The following is a 17,936-nucleotide window of genomic DNA, read 5'->3' as shown; positions in this document are numbered from 1 at the left end:
ATCAGATCCCCACGCACCTTTTTAACCTCTTTCTGCTAATTTCTTTGTTGTTCGACTTTCACATCATTACACCTGATTCCCGAGTCGAGTGCTTCAATGCCCTTTTTGACCAATTCTGATTCCTGAGGCATGGACTCTTCCTAAATAAAGCATACTTTCCTAATTTCTTTCTTAAGCGTTCAAGCATTGCTTTGGCTTTATCCCAATGCCTGATATGTATCTGAATCAACACCTTGTGATGTTTTGCGCTGTTGAAAGCAGAACTGAAAGTTGCTGCTATCTATGTTAAGTATTTGCAAGGCAATGTTTGAAGAGCAAAATGTTTCTTCTTTACTGCCACCTAATGTATTTCTATGTTACTGCAACTAGCCATGCTTGCGTCAATTGCTCCATCACACATTGCTGGACAAACAAGTGCTGGAAATCCAAAACAGATCTGACAACGCCCAAAAAAAAAGAAAAAACAAGTCCTAATGTTTCTAGTTAAAACTTATCATCAAACTGATTAAAAATACACATTTACCTCAGCAAGCTACATAAAGAGGAAATAATACGGAAAATAGGCATGTCTATCATAGTTAATTTATAAAGTAATCTGTAAACCGAGAAGGAGAGTGTCCTACTGCACTTCCTGGTGACACCCACAACCCAGAAAAATCAGTGAAATCATAGGAAAGATAAACTAATACACAAAAAGTCTGGGAGATTGAGAATGAATTAAAACAGAAAAGGCTTGCAAGGCTTAGAGGATTAGCTGATCAATCTATGCCGGTTCAGCAATCCCTTGGGGTTAGGAATGGCACACTTCCACTCTAATGCTGTGGGCTCTGAGGTGACTAATGAGGGTTCACATACGGTGCTATAGGTGGGGCTAGAGACTTTTGACAGTGTTGGCTGGTGGGTAAAAGGGGCAAAGCTGCCATCCTTTTCCATTTTCTGAGCTTGCTTGAGCTCTCATCAAAGAGATTGAAGGCTGTAATGCTCTACCTGAGGTTACTTTCATTTTGAGTAATTGTGAGCAAGGGACTCCCATGAATCAGTTGGGGTGTTATGATTTATCAAGAATGCTTGAACACGTCTTTGAATCAATTCCCCTTTTTGAGGCTGATCACCTTAACAAGGAAAGAAACGTTGAGACAAAGGTCTGGGAATCAAGGAGAAGAATAACTCATATAGCCGAGTACTTATTTGTTACTTCTGAGTGTATTCATAGAAAGCTGAGTTGTCACTGTGAAAGTGGGAATCACTGGTAGAATGGAGATAGGCAAGTTATACTGGTAGAATGGGGGTGCAACTATCACTGGAAGGGAGAGTACTGGAGAGCCCAGGAAACAAGCCCAGGTGGGCTTGTTTAGGGAATAGGGTGGTACTGGGAGAATTGGAGGGTTGAGAGGCTAACAATATTCATTAAGAGAGTGAAGGGCAGTGTGTCACTGGGACAGTGGGGGTCCTCTGTCAACTAGACACTGGAGGCTGTTGCTGGGAACATTGAAGGCTGTGGGAATAGGGAGCTGATGCTGAACCAGCTGAGAGCTGGACGAGGGTGTCAGTGGTACTGCTGGGACAGTGGACGTGGTATTGTCACAAGAGGATGCAACTACGAGTACTGCTGACAGAGTAGAGCCTAGCAGCATCACCGGCAGTATGGTAGCCAGGGATGTTGCCGAGAGTTGGGGTTTTGAGGGGTGTCACGAGGAGAGAGGAGTCAGGACAGTGGGCAGGCCAAGGAGCAGACTGCAAAACATGCATGGTTGGGTGTTAATATAATTGAAGTTTTTGGGTGATAACACTGGGAATCTTCATTGAACAGGATGAAAAGAGCAGCTGGTATGGAACTAATGCTTAGATTCAGTCAAATAGAAACCTTTTTCACGGTCAGTAATGGCCTTCTCACTGGTTTTGATGATGTCTGGGGAGAGGAAGAGTTGCAGAAGGGTACAATTGAGACAAGGAAGAGGGTGATTAATGAATATGTGGTGGAATGACAGACAGGCAGAGATAAAGGAAAGCTGTCATGTGAGATAGAGTTTTACGGTGTGACAGTACCAGAGAGATACAGTATAGTCAGGGCAGATGGACATGATGAGCTGGGGCAGTTGGATACAGCCAGGCAGCAGCAGTGGAATACAGCTGGGAGGGGGCATTGGGACACAATCAGTTGGGAGGGTAATGGGACACGGCTGGGAGGATACAGTGATACGACTACTGGGGAGGAAGCGTATCTTTCAGTAGGACAATAAGCCAAAGCACACTCCCAGGAAACCTTCAAACGAAAAAAATTGATGTCCTTGAGTGGCCCAGTCAGAGTCTGTGGTAAACAATGCATCCCTGTCTGGACATGTCCCTCTGCCGACTGCTCCTGTGGCTCCTCCCACAGACCCCTGGATAAAGGCGATTGTGTCACTGCTCCTCCAACATGGACGTGTTTAAGAACAATTAAAACTGTTCAACCAGCCATGCCTGGAACCAATGTGCATTTGATTATTCTTAAAACTAAATATATCTTGTACTATTTGCAAATTCAAATTGTAGTGTTCGTGTTTGTAATGGCAGCACCTTACATTTACCTCAGCAAAGTGTCCAATGCTTCATGGGATCACTATCATGTAAAAGTTAGCCGCATGAGGAGAAATTGTGATGAGATTTAGGAAGGCAATTCTAGATCTTAGTGCTAATTTGGTGCATTTTACATAATTTATAAATAAAATTACAGATTTTTCCCCAATGTTTCCTTTAAAGGCAATATGAAAGTCTGCTTACTGCTTAAAATTGTGAAATTCATGTTTCAACTTGCTGTCTGCAATGGCACTGAGGCAAAAGCAAATGGGAGAAGTTTTTATGTACATCAAAGCTCACTTGGCTGATCTGAGGTGATTTTTCAGTGTTAACAATAGCTCTTTCTGCTTGTATTTAACAGTGTCTTTGGACCTGAATACTTTCCAGAGCACAAGGATTATCTGTTTGTATTAATAACTGAGTAGTATAGAAAACAATGATCTTTTCTTATTCTTATCTTTGCTTTAAGGAAGTGGTCCTTTGCCTCTATTCTTCTCCTGAGTCTGATCAAAGCTGTCTGCTTTGCAGACCCCGAGGGTAGTACTTGCTTGCTAGCCTCAGGCTGTAAAAAAGAGTGTTCAGTGACTACAGAAGAGTACAGAATGGGTTTCCTCTCCACATTCCTGCAGTAAAGTATTAAACATCTGTAGAATGAGGTCTTGGGTCTACCACTTCATGCATTTTCTATTTGTTGTGTGTGAGAATGAAATGTGTTGCACTCCAAATAGTCGCAACGACTAAAGAGGGGTGGAATTTCAGAATAGGAATCAGAATCACTTTATCAGCAGTATGTGAAATATACCAGAGTTGATTGTGATTAGGTACCAAGCATAAAGCACAGGGCAATACCATGGCAGTGAACACAATAGTAGCCAACAATTATGTATTGCACTTGATTGATCATACAATGTGATAATGTGATCAATCAAGAGCAATCAACAATTAGCAGAATGGTCACATGTGCAAACTTCAATATTCAACCTAAATAAGTATGAGCATGTGATCAACAGAACAAGGAGAACGGGAAAGACAATTTCATGGAAGTTGTGCAGGTATTACACCTGAGTGAGTTTTGTTCAGAACCTGAATAGCAACGGGAAGGAATCTTTGGAGGTGACATGTAGTCCTGGTGGGGATGGGTTTGTAGCATCTCCATAATGGCAGTTTGGTAAATAGGTGACTGCTAGAGTGGGTGGAGTCAGCAGTAATTTTTTGCTTTTGTCCAGATGGTATAGAACAGAGCGAGGAGACAGAGAAGTCACATCTGCTGTTGACCTGTTGTCGTGATTGCAAACTGGAGCAGATTCAAGTTACCTGAGTCAGGAGATGATTTGTACATAACCAATCAATTTAAGTGCCTCCGGATGGTCGTTCAGCTCATCAGATGCATCACAGCTTGGCATGGCAACTGCTCAGCTCTCATCCACAAGAAACTGCAGATAGTTGTGGCACAGCTCGGCACCTCATTGAAACCAGCCTCATTTCTTACTGCCTCGGAAAAAGTAGCAAGATACAAAAGATACACACACATATCAGAGGCCCACCCACCCCAGACATTTTCTCCCATTGACAGACTGAAAGAAAGTATAACCAGACAAAAGACAGCTTCTATCTGCTCTTGTAAGACTATTGTACAGTACAATGGACTCTTTACTTCACAATATATCTTGTTCTGACTTACTGTCTACCTGCACTCCACTTTCTCTGCAACTGTAACACTTCATTCTCCACTTTCATTGTTTTACCTTGTACTACATTAATACACAATTGATCTGTATCAGCAATATGCAGGTCAAGTTTATCACTGTATCTCTGTTCAGCTGACAATAGTAAATAAAATTAATTTTTCTCATGAATGATGCCCGGAAGCCTGTATCAGACACAGAAGTTACAGGTTCCTCTAGAGAATGGGGGCTCATTTTGGTGTCACATGGCTCCTCCTACCAAAGCCTGTGTAAAAGTCATTGCGCTCATCTGAGAATGACGGGTTGCTTTCACTTACACTACCTGATGTTGCCTTGTAGAAGGACATACTGTGCAAGTCCTGCCATAGCTGTCACATATCCATCTGTGATTCTCGATTTGTCTGAAATGACCTCTTTGCAATCATTATAGTCTTTCAGAGGTTGTAGCTAAACTCCTGATCTGACTCCAGATTGCCAGTCCAAAATGCCACAGATCTGACCATCGGCAGATGGCCAATCTCCTGTTTCTGGTTGGGCAAGACTAAAAGTGTTTCTGTGGATACACACACATATCCTTTTGAAGTCCATGACAACTATGGCATTTTTATTTAGGTTTGCTGAAGAATTCTTGAATGCGTTCCAAACCACCAACCCGAAGCAAATGCAAGTTCACAACTCCACTTACTTCTGCTGCCCAGCTATTTGCAGTCCTCTTCACAGGCGCCATCTTCTTCAGTCTGCACACAGGCAGAAGCAGGCGAGTGAGGGAGTGAGCTGTGGGCATTTATGATGGTGGTATACCAGTCTCTGGAGTCCTCTGGTATTGCAGGTTATACATTGACAGGTGGTAGGCAGAGAATTCTTCCAACTAGCCTGACTATCTTTTCTATGTTTCCTTTCTCTTTCTTAGTTTCCCCCCTCTCCCCAATCTTCCTACCTTTTTGTTCACCTGCCTGCCTCTGTTCGTCTTTCCCATTCTCCTCCAACATTCTATGTACTTCATGCTCCTATCCCCTTTCCAGGACCAATGTAGTGATCACTCTAACATGCCCCACTTCCACAGGAATTCTCCAACTTAAAGCTAATTGAATTCACTTTTATAATGTGTCTTCAAGACTATTGGGTATGTCCGCTGATTACAGTAAGAGATTGGAAGAACCTGTACCATTCCTCTGTCACCATTTGGTTTCCCGCCACCTCCTCCCTCTTCGAGCCCAGGTTGCAGCAAGTGGTCCAGTAAGCAGAGAAGATCACTGGTATCGGCTACTGACATTGAAAGACCAGTTCATCGCCAAAGCGAAGAAAAGAGCTGAAAAAATTACTGCTGACTCCACCTTCTCTAGCAGTCACCTAGTTACCAAACTGCCATCATCGAGACGCCACAAACCCTTCCCCACCAGGACTACACGTCATTTTTGTTTTTCCTTCTTCAACATGCAAGGTATGGCAACGTTTGGATTATATTGTATGATGTTTAGCAATGCTGCTTTAAGTTAAAACCACGGGACATTTAAGTTACTGCGGCCGAGGAAGTCATAAATTGCTTACTTAATTATGGTAGGAAGCAGAAGAAAACTTTCAGGTGTGAACTACATTCTGCCAAGCAGCACAGGTACTCTCCTCCTAAGCAGGATGGACTGAATACGCAACTTGCTATCATTTACAATGGAGAAAGAAGCAAGCAGTTCAAATAAATTTACCTGTGAAACTTGGCTTATTCATGGGTGGTTGGTTACATATTGGTGAGCGCCTGAATTAGAATAAAACAGAAAGTTAGAGAATTTAAATAGTATCCTTCATTTCAAAGTTCAGGGAATTCTGACAATCAACTGGTAAATCTTGCTTTTCATCGTTCTTTTGAAGAATTATCCCATTAACAGGTATTCCCAATTGATAGATCTAAACATGGTCAAACATGCTAACAGTTCTAACTTTCTGTTAAAATATATCTTAATTCAAAAATACAGTACTTTACATTTTTTTATACAATAATCAGTTAATATGCTTGTATAAAAACAAGAAATGCTAGGAACATGCAGTAGTTTAGCCAGAAAATGTTCAGAGAGAAACAGTTAATATTTCAGGTCAGAGATCCTTCAGAGCTCAGTATCAAACTGAAAGATTAACCATGCTCTTCTCCTCACAGATGCTACCTGACCAACTAAGTACTTCTACAAATGTTTGTAGTACTTTGTTTTTAAACAATAAACCATAAACTTGTGAAGAAACAATAATCACATGAAAAATATTTACTACACAGCACCACAAACATATTTCCCCAAGTGTAAGATTTTAATTGAACTGCTTTTTGAAAACTTTCTATTTTTAACAATGTTTTTATTTGAATTGTTATTCTTATCAGAATTATTTTCATAGAATATATTGGCCTTGTTATTTTGTTCCCATTGACCCACAATTCCTTCCTCAAAATGACTTAATATATCTACTTTAGTCTTTTTTACGATGCACATTAAATAAGAGAGATAACAGTTTCAATAAGTAGACAACACAGATTTACGCATTGGAATAAAGCATTTGTTAATTGTTATACAACTATTCACTGAGGTTGCTATTGCAGTTTTAAATCAGCAGCAGCAGGGGGCTCCAGAGTGCATTAATTGCTATGCATGTGATATCTGAGAAATGATGCAGGATATTGAGAAATGTTATGAAGAACACTTTCTACATTTAGATTTCCACTTTAAATATATTTAGATATGAATACTATACAGTAATTCAAAGTTAGAAAGCTTTATGTAGTGATGTAGCCTAAACTTGTCAATTTATGACGTTAATCTTAAAAGGAACCAAAAAGTCGCACAACCTGCTCCTGGGTGTTATGGTAGAGGATGAGTGAAAGTTAGGGCAACATTTGGGAAAAATAGGGGCAAATTGACTTTGTTGATGATTGGTAATGCATCGATGGTCTACTGTACACCTTTCTAAGCTTTCAGTTTCTAATTTGATATATGCTAATAATATGCAAGACAAGCTTTTCACTGCATTTTCATTGTACCTCAGTACATGTACCATTTCTAATTCTATTCAAAGCAGACAGCAATGAAAATCACAATCTTATTGCTTTCTTAGATTATTAATGAACTTTCACCTGTTCTATGTTATTCACTGTCCAACCCCCCCCAACCCAGTCACTGTGGTAAAATTTAAGTTTAGAATAGAATAAAATAGGAAAAGAAAAGGTTATCCAACAGAAAACAAAAATGAAAGAGTTGCCTCACTTGTATCACACAGATTAACACTTTGAAAATTGAACTATTGAATGAGACTTCTGCTTAAGAGGATAATAGGACCAATAAAATTAAATTTAGTTTGGAAATTAAAATGACTCATTTTTAATTAATAGGCATGATGAGTAGAAAAGTGATGTTTTATTAATTCTATAAAGTTATGAAATAGGAGCTTGAAAGAGCCAAGAAGATACAAGTGTACATTATCAACAAAAGAGAAAGCAAACCTTCTATCAGCACAGTGCCATACAAAGAAAAGGATGGCCATATTGAAGGAAAAGTGGGCAGATTTACTCTGGAGTGCAAGTCATTACAGAAATATTTACGATACTTCAGAGGAGGCAAGAACAAAGGTCAGAAACCATCAAGAGTGGGTGCTGACAGCGAAGAGCTTATTCAGATGCAGATGACTCTTGAAAAAAATGCTCAAACTGAATACAAGCAACTCAAGAGGAGCCTGATGATTAATATCTGAGGATGAAAATGCATAGACTCCAAATGATTTCTGAAATTCTAAGAAAAGTAAGATAATAACAGAGACCGTGATGCGGCAACTATTATTAGTTGAAAGGAGGATAAATCAGGAAAAATGGGTTTACTTTAGCTGCTACATAACTATTAGATTCTAACATACAGGACAACGTGTTGGAAGCAGGCATCAGGCAGGCCATGCAGTTCACAATCAACAAGTCCAATAATTTCCTAGAAACTGTAGCGCTGCAGAGAATAGTCATGGAAAATAGTGTCTGGAACTCTGAGTGACCATGCTCTCTGACGTCACAGGATATCTCTGCAGCTGCACTGATTAATACTGGTGGTTTCTCAGCCCAGGGAGCAGCTGAGCCCATCGCACAGCATGTGGGTAGCTGTGCTTCCTGAATCACAGGTCAGCGAGTGATGGTCACATTGACTGTCAAGAGTTCAGAGAAGCAAGCGAGTGGCAATCTCGAATAGCTGGAAAAGAAACCAGTGGAGGTTCGGTCCAGATGCGTAGCCCAAAAAAATACCAGTATTGAACATCGGATATGGGGTAAGATGATGTGACTTTGGAGTCAAGTGCTGGATTTCAAAGGGACAAGCTGGTTGAAAGAGTGCAACGATAGCAGAGACATAGAAGTTGCTAGATATATGACAGCCAGGGGTGCAATGGATCAGCAAGACAGATAAGTTACTATCTTATTTTGCCTTGCTGGTGACAGGCAAGGGAGATTAATGGGAACAAGAACGTCAAGTGCAGAGATAGAGGGAAGCTTTGGAACTCGTGCTTTATGTCAGTAATAAGAGCACTGAGACAAAGAGATTTGAAGCCTTGCAGCTGTAGTATAAGGAAGAGGAAAGATGTTTAATAAGTAGGTCATAGAGGTTGCAATATCTAAGTCTCTTCTGTTAGCATCTATCAATAAAAAATAAACTTAGGAAGATATGGCAAGTGAGTGTATAGCTAGAGATTTGTCAGACAGGCAGGGCTTCAGCTTTTTGGATCATTCAATCAGTATTCTAGTGGAAGGGATACACCAGGGTGTTGTCTGTGGTGGTGCCAGTGAGCTATAAGCAGAGATTGGATTGATCTGGTTTGATTTTCCGAGATTAGAGGAGGCTGAAGAGAGAACCTGTTTGGGATTTATAAAATGATGCAAGTTATAGAAAGGCTGATTAACAGTAAACACCTTCTCACCGCAGGGCTATCTGAAAGCAGTGGCCATGCATTTTGGATATGGAGCTGAAAGTTTAGATGGGTTCTGAGGAAATATTTTACTTCAGCCAGAGGGTGGTTGGAATGCCCAAAAGGATGTCGGAGTCAGATATTCTCACACCGTTGAAAAGATGTCCCTTGACTCATCAAGGATTATTTGTGCTGCATGGGATTTGAATGGATGGATGTGTTAGGGTTGCTTCTACTGAGGTTTATAACCTCACATTATCCCACATCAAACTCCATTTGCCAAGTCTTCATCCACTTCTTAAATTCACTGGGATGATGCTTGGAATAGAGGGCTGTCATTATACAGAGAGACTGGATAGGCTGGGTTTACTTTTACTGGAATGTAGGAAACTGAGTGGGGTTCACCTTCTCAAAGTTCATAAAAAAGAACAAGGTAAATTCTAGTTAGAGGGTAGAAGTTTAAGGTGAGAAGGAAAAAATTTGAAGGACAGCTGAACGTGGTGAAGATCTGGAACAAGGTGCCAGAGAAGGAAATGAAGGCAGATAGAGTTTAAAAGGCATTTTGACAGGTACATAGATAGGAAAGGCACAGAGGGATACCTGTTCCACAGTGTGGACCCTGGTTTGGAAGATGATCTTGGAGGATGCGATGGCGAAGTGCTGGGCTTGCTGGCCTTTCACCTCCCTAACTCCTCCCTCAGATCCACCTGCTTTGACTGCAGAAGGCGAGGTTGCCTGGAGGTTACACAGTTCTCTCTGACCCTGCCTTGCTTTCTGAAGCCCTTTGCAGATGTAGAACCTCCTGATACTCTTGCTGCCCATCCCAAGCTGCCACTGGACAGACTGTTTTGTTGATCATTTCATACAGCAGGTCAAAGACATCAGTGGCCGGGGGTCACATGTACTGGAGGTAAGGATAGCAGATATCCTTTCCTAAAGGGCTTTAATGAACCATGTTGGTTTACACAATAATCTAGTGATCTTATTATAATCAGAAATGGTATTATACATTAAATCCAGATTTAATTACATTACTTTAATTAAACTTCTCAGCTGCTGTGTTTGGATTTGTAGTGAAGTCTCGGAAACAATCACCCAAGACTCTGGTTAATAATCCAGTAACTTAACAATATACTCCCTGACAAGTAAAAGTCACATAATATGGAGAGAAAAACAGAGAGCTGATAGATTAAATAACATTCTTCTACACTGTAAAACTCCAGGGTATGAGGACTCAAAATTGACATTGATTTATGCTACATCACTGCCACCTAGTGAAACAATGAGCTCTTACTTGCTGCTGGATGCTCGATCTTGCAAGTTGGTTAGTGTGGCGAAGTTGTTCCTTACAGTGCGCAGACTTGCCAGCACCTAATGAAATAAAAATATGAATGTATGTATAATGGAAACCAACATTTGGGAATCTTCAGATATACACATATCACTACATTTTGGAATCTGCTGATGACCTCAGACATTGAAGTAATGGACATGGTTCTGTTCTATTAATCAGTATCGACATTTACACAGAACTAGACAATGAGAATACGAAGTGCACTTGCAAAAGCATGATATGCAAAAACATGCAATAATGTTCCCCTTTAAACCTTATATCCAATGATTCATCTAATTTCACTTAAAGCATTTATTTGACTACAGATGGATGCTAAATTAATTAGCTAAGATAATCAATATTAACTTGATCTTCATTAGTCAAAAGAAAATCTTTATCCTATTATATCATTGCAATTTATTTGCCTTTCTTTTACACTTCATGTTCAAGTCGGGCAGCACAGTGCCATCTAGTGGCTTCCAGAAAGTGAATAGAAATGAATCTTTCTGATTTCTGTCACCTTGGAGTTCATTCAAACAAATTGTTATGCATCTAATCTCATGTTCTTTTACAATTCCTTCACCATAATACATCTGTAACACTGTACTCCCCATCTAAACGTATTCAGTTCTTCAGTCATTTTTGGAGATACAAGAATATTTTAAAATTAAATTGTTTTCAACTTAATTAAAATCATCTCTCCCCCCCCCCCACCAACCCCATCTCTTTTTTCACCCCCACACTGCTCATCACCCTCATGTTTCTCTCACCAGTTCCCTCACCATCTCCCTCCCTTTATCCTATGCAATCAGATTCCATCAACTTCAACCCTTTCTCACTTCCCAACTTTTGACACTGTTCTCACTCTCTGCCCTTCCCTCATCCACTGATATGCCCCCTCCACCTCGATCCACCTGCAATCTTCATCCTTTCACTCCACCTTTTTATACTGCCTCTCCTCCTCCAGCTTTCAGTTGAGGTGAAGGGTATCGGCCCAATATTCCGACTGCCCATTCTCCTTCGTGGACGCAGCCTGACCTGCTGAGCTCCTCCAGTGCTCCGTGTGTTGCTTCAGTTATTCTTGTCTACTTAGGTGCATGCAATCAACACTAACACAAATGGAATAATAACTATAAAATGTAACTTGCAAAAGCTGACAAAATCATAAAGATTTGATTCTGTAACCCCACAAATAATTACCTGTCATGGAGTAAACATTTGCATAATAAATTGAAGCCCTAAATGATATATCTTGTCCTTTAACATGAAATGAATGTGGAAAATGGACCACATGCACTAATCCTCTTTCATTGCACAATTCAGTCTTGTAAAGTGAATCAGCTCAATAACTTGAAACTATGGTATGTGAATGATGAATTAACTTACCTGTGCAAAGGGAGTCACTATTAGGTCATCTCCATGACTGCAAAATATGAATAAATTATTAGTTATATGTTGTCAAAAATATTTTATCTATTAAATAAAGTGGAAGTGAGTAAGGATATTATCACAGAACAATGATTAATTTTAAACATTTTCATTTCTTCATGAAACAATGTTAGGCAAGTTGTAAATATATACAGTCACTTGGCACCTTCAAATGAGCCCGTCTGAGGGATTCTGTGGACTTGCCAGAGTGACAGACAAGTTTTCATATTGGATTTTAACAGGAGAAAATTTGTAGATACACAAATTTCTGGAATTGTAAAGTCACCACTATACCTAGCACCTTTAATATAGCTACTCTGAAAGCTTGAATAGATGTTCAACCACTGAAATTAAAAAGGCATTAAAAACACTTGCCATTAAAAATGAATAACCTTGAACTTTTCTCAGTACTTCATGTTTTCACTCACGCGATGCTTTTCTAAGAATTAACAACTTTCAAAAACCCGATCAGAACAGTACAATAAAACTCCAATAGTATATTATTTGACAATTCGGAGATCCTAGTGGTTCGGTATCTCTCATATGAAGTACTGCCTGCTCTTACTCATTTCTTGAACTTAATTAAACATTTGTTGGGGTATTAATAAGGAATAACATTCAATGGACAGCGAAATATTCCAGTCCAGTACTGCCTAAATCCAATCTATGACAGGTTATTGGAGTTTTAATGTTACATTGAGGAAATCACAACATAACACACATTTCTCTTTGGGTATTTTTAATAAGCCAGACAGTGAAATTAATTAATTATCCCTGCAAGCGCAAATGCTACACTTGTCCCCACACCTCCCCCCTTACCACCATTCTGGGTCCCAGACAGTCCTTCCAGGTGAGGCAACACTTCACCTGCGAGTCTGCTGGAGTCGTCTATTGCATCCGGTGCTCCCGGTGCGGCCTCCTCTACATCGGCGAGACCCGATGCAGATTGGGGGACTGCTTCGTCGAGCACCTCCGCTTCATCCGTCACAATAGACAGGACCTCCCGGTTGCCACCCACTTCAATTCTGCCTCTCGTTCCCATCTAGATATGTCCATACATGGCCTCCTCTACTGCCATGATGAGGCCAAACTCAGGATGGAGGAGCAACACCTCATCTACCATCTGGGTAACCTCCAGCCTGGTGGTATGAACATTGAATTCTCCAATTTCCGGTAATTCCCTCCCCCTCCCCCTTCCCTTATCCCAGGTCATTCTCTGCCTCTCTCCCCTTTCAACTTTCTGCTTCTTTATCTCTACAGTTCTTTCGAGCTTATCCCCTCCCCCTCCCCCCTTTATCTTTCCTCTGATTGGTTTTCCACCTGGCGCCTCTAGACCCTACCCCCCCCCCCCCCATCTCCATTACTGGGCTGTGGCCCTCTCTTCCCCCCCATTCCTGATGAAGGGTCTCGGCACGAAACGGTGGCTAGTCTTTTCTCACGGATGCTGCCTGGCCTGCTGAGTTCTTCCAGCGTTGTGTACGTATTCAGTGAAATTAATTTATTGTTACAAACAATAACAGAGATATTAACCTCAATGATATGCTTAAAACCACACCGTTAGAACTACAGAACCACTAAAAATATAACTAAGCTTGAGCTTTGTAATAATTCATTGAATATTTTTGTTATAGTTATGGCTGTTATGCCAATGGATTTCTCTTTTTCTTTAGTATCATATACCCACAAATGGCACATAATCTCCTGGGTTTCAACTTTATTTTCCTTTAAAAAGTAAAGTTCTCACCCAAAATATGCAAAATAAAGATTGAAGAATCTTCAAGTCATCTGGTAATGATAAATAACTGTTGCTGCTTTTATTTAAATAAAGCATTCAAATTCTTGTTTTGGAGAGGTGAATGATGCAGCATAAACAAGATGATGGCATAAATTATGATGGAACTTTTGGGAGCTATAGATCTTTATTTTGCATTCAATAGTAGAGCAATAGGGTTTCAGTTGTATAAGTAAACTGATTAAAAACATTTACTTCAATTTTCTGGATAAGCTTTGTAATAACACCAAGTGCTGATAAATGGTCTTGGCCTGAATACTACCTGGCCTGCTGAGTTCCTCCAACATTTTGTGTTTGTTTCTATGGATTTTCAGCATCTGCAGAATTGCTTGTGCTTATATTAACATTGATAGGCTTTAATGAAAAAGGGTGGAACAATGCTTCTCAGTAGTATATAAATGAATATAGACTACCCTACTAAAGCCCTGTGTAAGTTATGTGCAGTACAGATGTTCTTTTAAAAATGTTTTCCTTCTGATTGTGTCTTCAGTTTCACATCACGATTTTTGATTTTTGGCATAATACCACAAAGACTCACATACTCTCAAAAAATGCATGCCTCAAGTTGGGAGCACTTCATTTTGTTATTCTCCTAACAGTGTGTGGCAGTCGCCTTCTGTGCAGAATAAAAACTCTGCTTCAAAATACCCTTTATTACAATTAACTGCATTTGTCATTTGTGTGTGTAGATATCAGCTTTCCACAACAGAAATGCTTGCGTCATTAACAGCAAATCCCAAATGAATTACTGCACTTTGTGTTTAACACCTTCATTATCTTCAAAAGGCTTGCCAAAAAAAGCTATCCACTCAGCCAGATAATTTTAGACTTGCCCAGAATAGGTAAGAAGTTGAAAGTTGGAACTACATTATCTTAAAGTTCTAGGACAACAATTCTCTAACTGATACATAACATGTTGTATCTTTGCCTTGTTATAGATACTATTGAGGCATCTTTGTGTCTCACTGTGGACACTGATAATCAGCAGCACTATGAGTATATGGGATGACTCCAATGAAAAAGAATGTGATCCCAAAAAAATTATTCTAAACATAGCTGGGGCCAGAAGAGGTACTGTGACTTTTGAGTAATGGTTATTATGGTTTTAATAAGTTCATGGCTGGAAACCCAATAACTTATGGTCTTCTACCCAGTCACTTTGAGCCCATAAGATGTAGGAACAGAATTAGACCATTCAGCCCATCAGTTCTACTGTTATTTCATCGTGGTTAATTCATTTCCCTCTCAACTCCATTCTCCTGCCTTCTCCACATAACCTTTCATGCTCCGTCTAATCAAGAACCTCTACACTCCATTTAAAAATAACCTATGCTTTTATTCCTTCTAGCAAAGTGCATAGCCATACACTTCCCAACACTGTATTCCATTTGCCACTTCTTTCCCATTCTGCTAATCTGTCTCCCTGCTTCCTCAACACTATCTGACCCTCCACCTATCTTCGTATTGTCTGCAAACTTGGCCACAGAGCCATCAATTCCATCATCCAAATCATTGACATATAACCTAAAAAGAAGCAGTCCCAAGACCAACCTCTGCAGAACACAAATAGACACAGGCAGCCAATCAAAAAAGGCTCCCTTTATGCCCACTCTTTGCCTCCTGCCAATCAGCCAATACTCTATACATGCTAGTATCTTTCCTGTAATACCATTTTATTTTGCCCAGCAACCTCGTCAGCTGCACTTTGGCAAGGCCCTCTGAAAATCCAGATTCAGAACATCCACCAATTATTCTTTGTCCATTTTGCTTGTTATTTCTTCAAAGAATTCCATCCTTTTTCAAATCTGATTAGTGCTTTCCCAGCGTAAATGATGAACAAAATTATCTCGGGCTTCCAGATGGGTACAGGTATCAATTTTAACCAATGTTTCAATGACAAATTCTGCCATCTTCACCAGGGAGGATGCCTAGGCACATCAAGTCCGGCGGTATATATACCTCTGCCGTCTGTCCCTCTTGATTGGTTAGTGCTCATCCAATCAGGGTTCTGCTGTCACACCTTGTTTACAAGCAAATTCCAGTTCTTACTTAGAACTAAACCTTTGTCTTTGTTAAAATTATTTTTCTTTAGTTTTATTTCAATGGCTTCCTTCACCAGGTGGTCCCAAAAGCCATCAGCAGTCAGTAGTTTTGTGCTGACAAAGTAAATCTTATGGCCATTGCAAATGCAATGTTCTGCTACCGCCGATTTCTCCGGGTAAGCCAAACCGATACACATCCTGCGCTCCTTGATGCGGGTTTCCACCATGCATCCCGCCTTGCTGATATACGCTGCTCCGCTTTCACAGGGAATCCTGTAAATGCCAGCCGTCCTGAGTCCCGAATCATCTTTGACCCGCATAAACTGTGATTTGAGCTTCTTTACAGGTTTCTGGATGGTACTTATTAGGTATTTCTTCAGGATCCTGGTGATCCTTCCAGAAATTGTGGAAATATTGGGAAGGCAGGCAGTAACAACAGGTTCCTCCTTGATGTTCTGTTTCCTGTTTTATCCATCAGCCCTTTTAAGGGCTCGAGTAGCCATTCAGGAGGAATGTTGTGCATAATTATCTTATTTCTCCATGGATGGACAACGGGAGTATATATACCATTGGACTAGACATCATTCCGGATGAAGCTAGCAGAGTTTGTCATCGAAACATCAGTTAAGATTGTTATCTGTACCTGACTGGAAGCCCGAGAAGAACTTTTATTCTAACAGATTCATCAAACGAGACTTTCCCTTGAGAAAACCATACTGACTTTGGCCTATTTTACCATGCACCTTCAAGTACCCTGAAACCACATCCATAATAATCGACTCCAACATCTTCCGAACCGCTGAGGTCAGGCTAACTGGCCTATAATTTCCTTTCTTCTGCTTTCCTCCCTTCTTGAAAGGTGGAGTGAGATTTGCAATTTTCCTGTCCTCCAGAACCATTCCAGAATCAATTGATTCTTGAAAGTTCATTACTAATTGCTCCACAATCTCTTCTGCAACCTTTTTCAGAACCCTGGAGTGTAGTCCATCTGGTCCAGGTAACTTATCGACCTTCGGACCTTTCAGCTTCCCAAGCACCTTCTCCCTAGTAATAGCAACTACACTCACTTTTCTCCCGACACTCTAGAACATCTGGCATACTGCTAGTGTCTTCCACAGAGAAGACTGATGCAAAATACTTAAACAGTTCATCCATCATTTCCTTCTCCTACGTTACTTCCTCTCCAGTGTCATTTTCCACAGGTCCTCTCGCCTCTCTTTTACCCTTTATATATCTGAGAAAAAAAACTATTGGTATTCTCTTTAGCATTGTTGGGTAGCTTACCTTCATATTTCATCTTGCCCCCCCCCTCCCATGGGGTTTTTTTTTGCCTTCTGTTGGCTTAGAAAAGTTACCCAATCCTCTAACTTCCCTTTAATTTTTGCTCCATTTATGTCCTTTCTTCTGCTTTTATGTTGGCTTTGACTTCCCTTATCAGCCACAGTTGCCCCATCCTACATTTAGTATACTCCTTCTTTGTGATAAATCTATCCTGTGCCTTCTGAATTGCTCCCAAAAAACTCCAGCCATTGCTGTACTGACGTCATCCCTGCTAGTGTGCCCTTCCAGTCAACTTTGGCCAGCTCCGCTCTCATATCTTTGTAATGTCCTTTAGTCCACTATAAAATTGATACATCTGACTTTAGCTTCTCAGTCTCAAGTGGCACGGTGAATTCATCATATTATCATCACTGTCTCTTATGGGTTCCTTTACCTTAAGCTCACTTTAAGAGTCAGAATTCAGAGAAACCCCATATTCATAAATATTGCTGGTATTCTACCCTTTAAAATGCAAACTAATTAATTATTAGTTATCAAAGCATTTTTTCCAAAAAGTATTAAAATTCAAGATCATTTCTTAATCAGAGACAATTGTTATTATTTAAAATATAAATTGTGAAAATATTTGTACTGTAATATGACATTAAGATTAGCATCTAAGGTGTACCTTGAATAAAAGCACAACCCTGCAAAAAACTATTCTTGAAATTCATGTTCCAGTCCATATAATGTATGCCGCATGTCAAACAATTCTAGCAGAAAATATAGTCAGCCAAGCTAGAGTTGTGAGGGGTACCAACGTATAAGTGGAGCTCTCCTAAAAACTCCCTAAAAAGGGAAGGCTGCTATTTCTGGAGATTTTCTCACAAGTACTATAGTAACTGCATAAATATTAAAATAGTTTATAT

The 17,936-nt window shown here is 40.1% G+C and overlaps 1 protein-coding gene across 16 annotated transcripts in view; it reads right to left on the bottom strand.

Annotated features, from left to right (window-relative positions):
* pde4d (phosphodiesterase 4D, cAMP-specific) overlaps nt 1-17,936 on the bottom strand; it is a 669,903-nt gene that overhangs the window by 115,439 nt on the left and 536,528 nt on the right. For 15 of the 16 annotated variants that reach the window (XR_009515681.1, XM_059989365.1, XM_059989367.1 and 12 more), the window contains 3 exons: nt 11,872-11,908; nt 10,447-10,523; nt 5,942-5,991 (listed from right to left, as the gene is read on the bottom strand). Coding sequence is in view for 14 of the 16 variants with exons in the window: in XM_059989365.1 (XP_059845348.1) it covers nt 5,942-5,991; nt 10,447-10,523; nt 11,872-11,908 (164 nt within the window). In the remaining 2 variants the exon portion in view is untranslated. Of the gene's footprint in view, nt 1-5,941; nt 5,992-10,446; nt 10,524-11,871; nt 11,909-17,936 lie in introns of those variants that run through there. The other variant, XM_059989364.1, reaches the window with a different exon arrangement.

The sequence above is a fragment of the Hypanus sabinus genome, chromosome 14 (genome assembly GCF_030144855.1).
Source record: "Hypanus sabinus isolate sHypSab1 chromosome 14, sHypSab1.hap1, whole genome shotgun sequence".
Taxonomy (NCBI): domain Eukaryota; kingdom Metazoa; phylum Chordata; class Chondrichthyes; order Myliobatiformes; family Dasyatidae; genus Hypanus; species Hypanus sabinus.
Note: the sequence above shows the minus strand (reverse complement) of the source record. Positions and strands in the feature narration are given on the sequence as shown.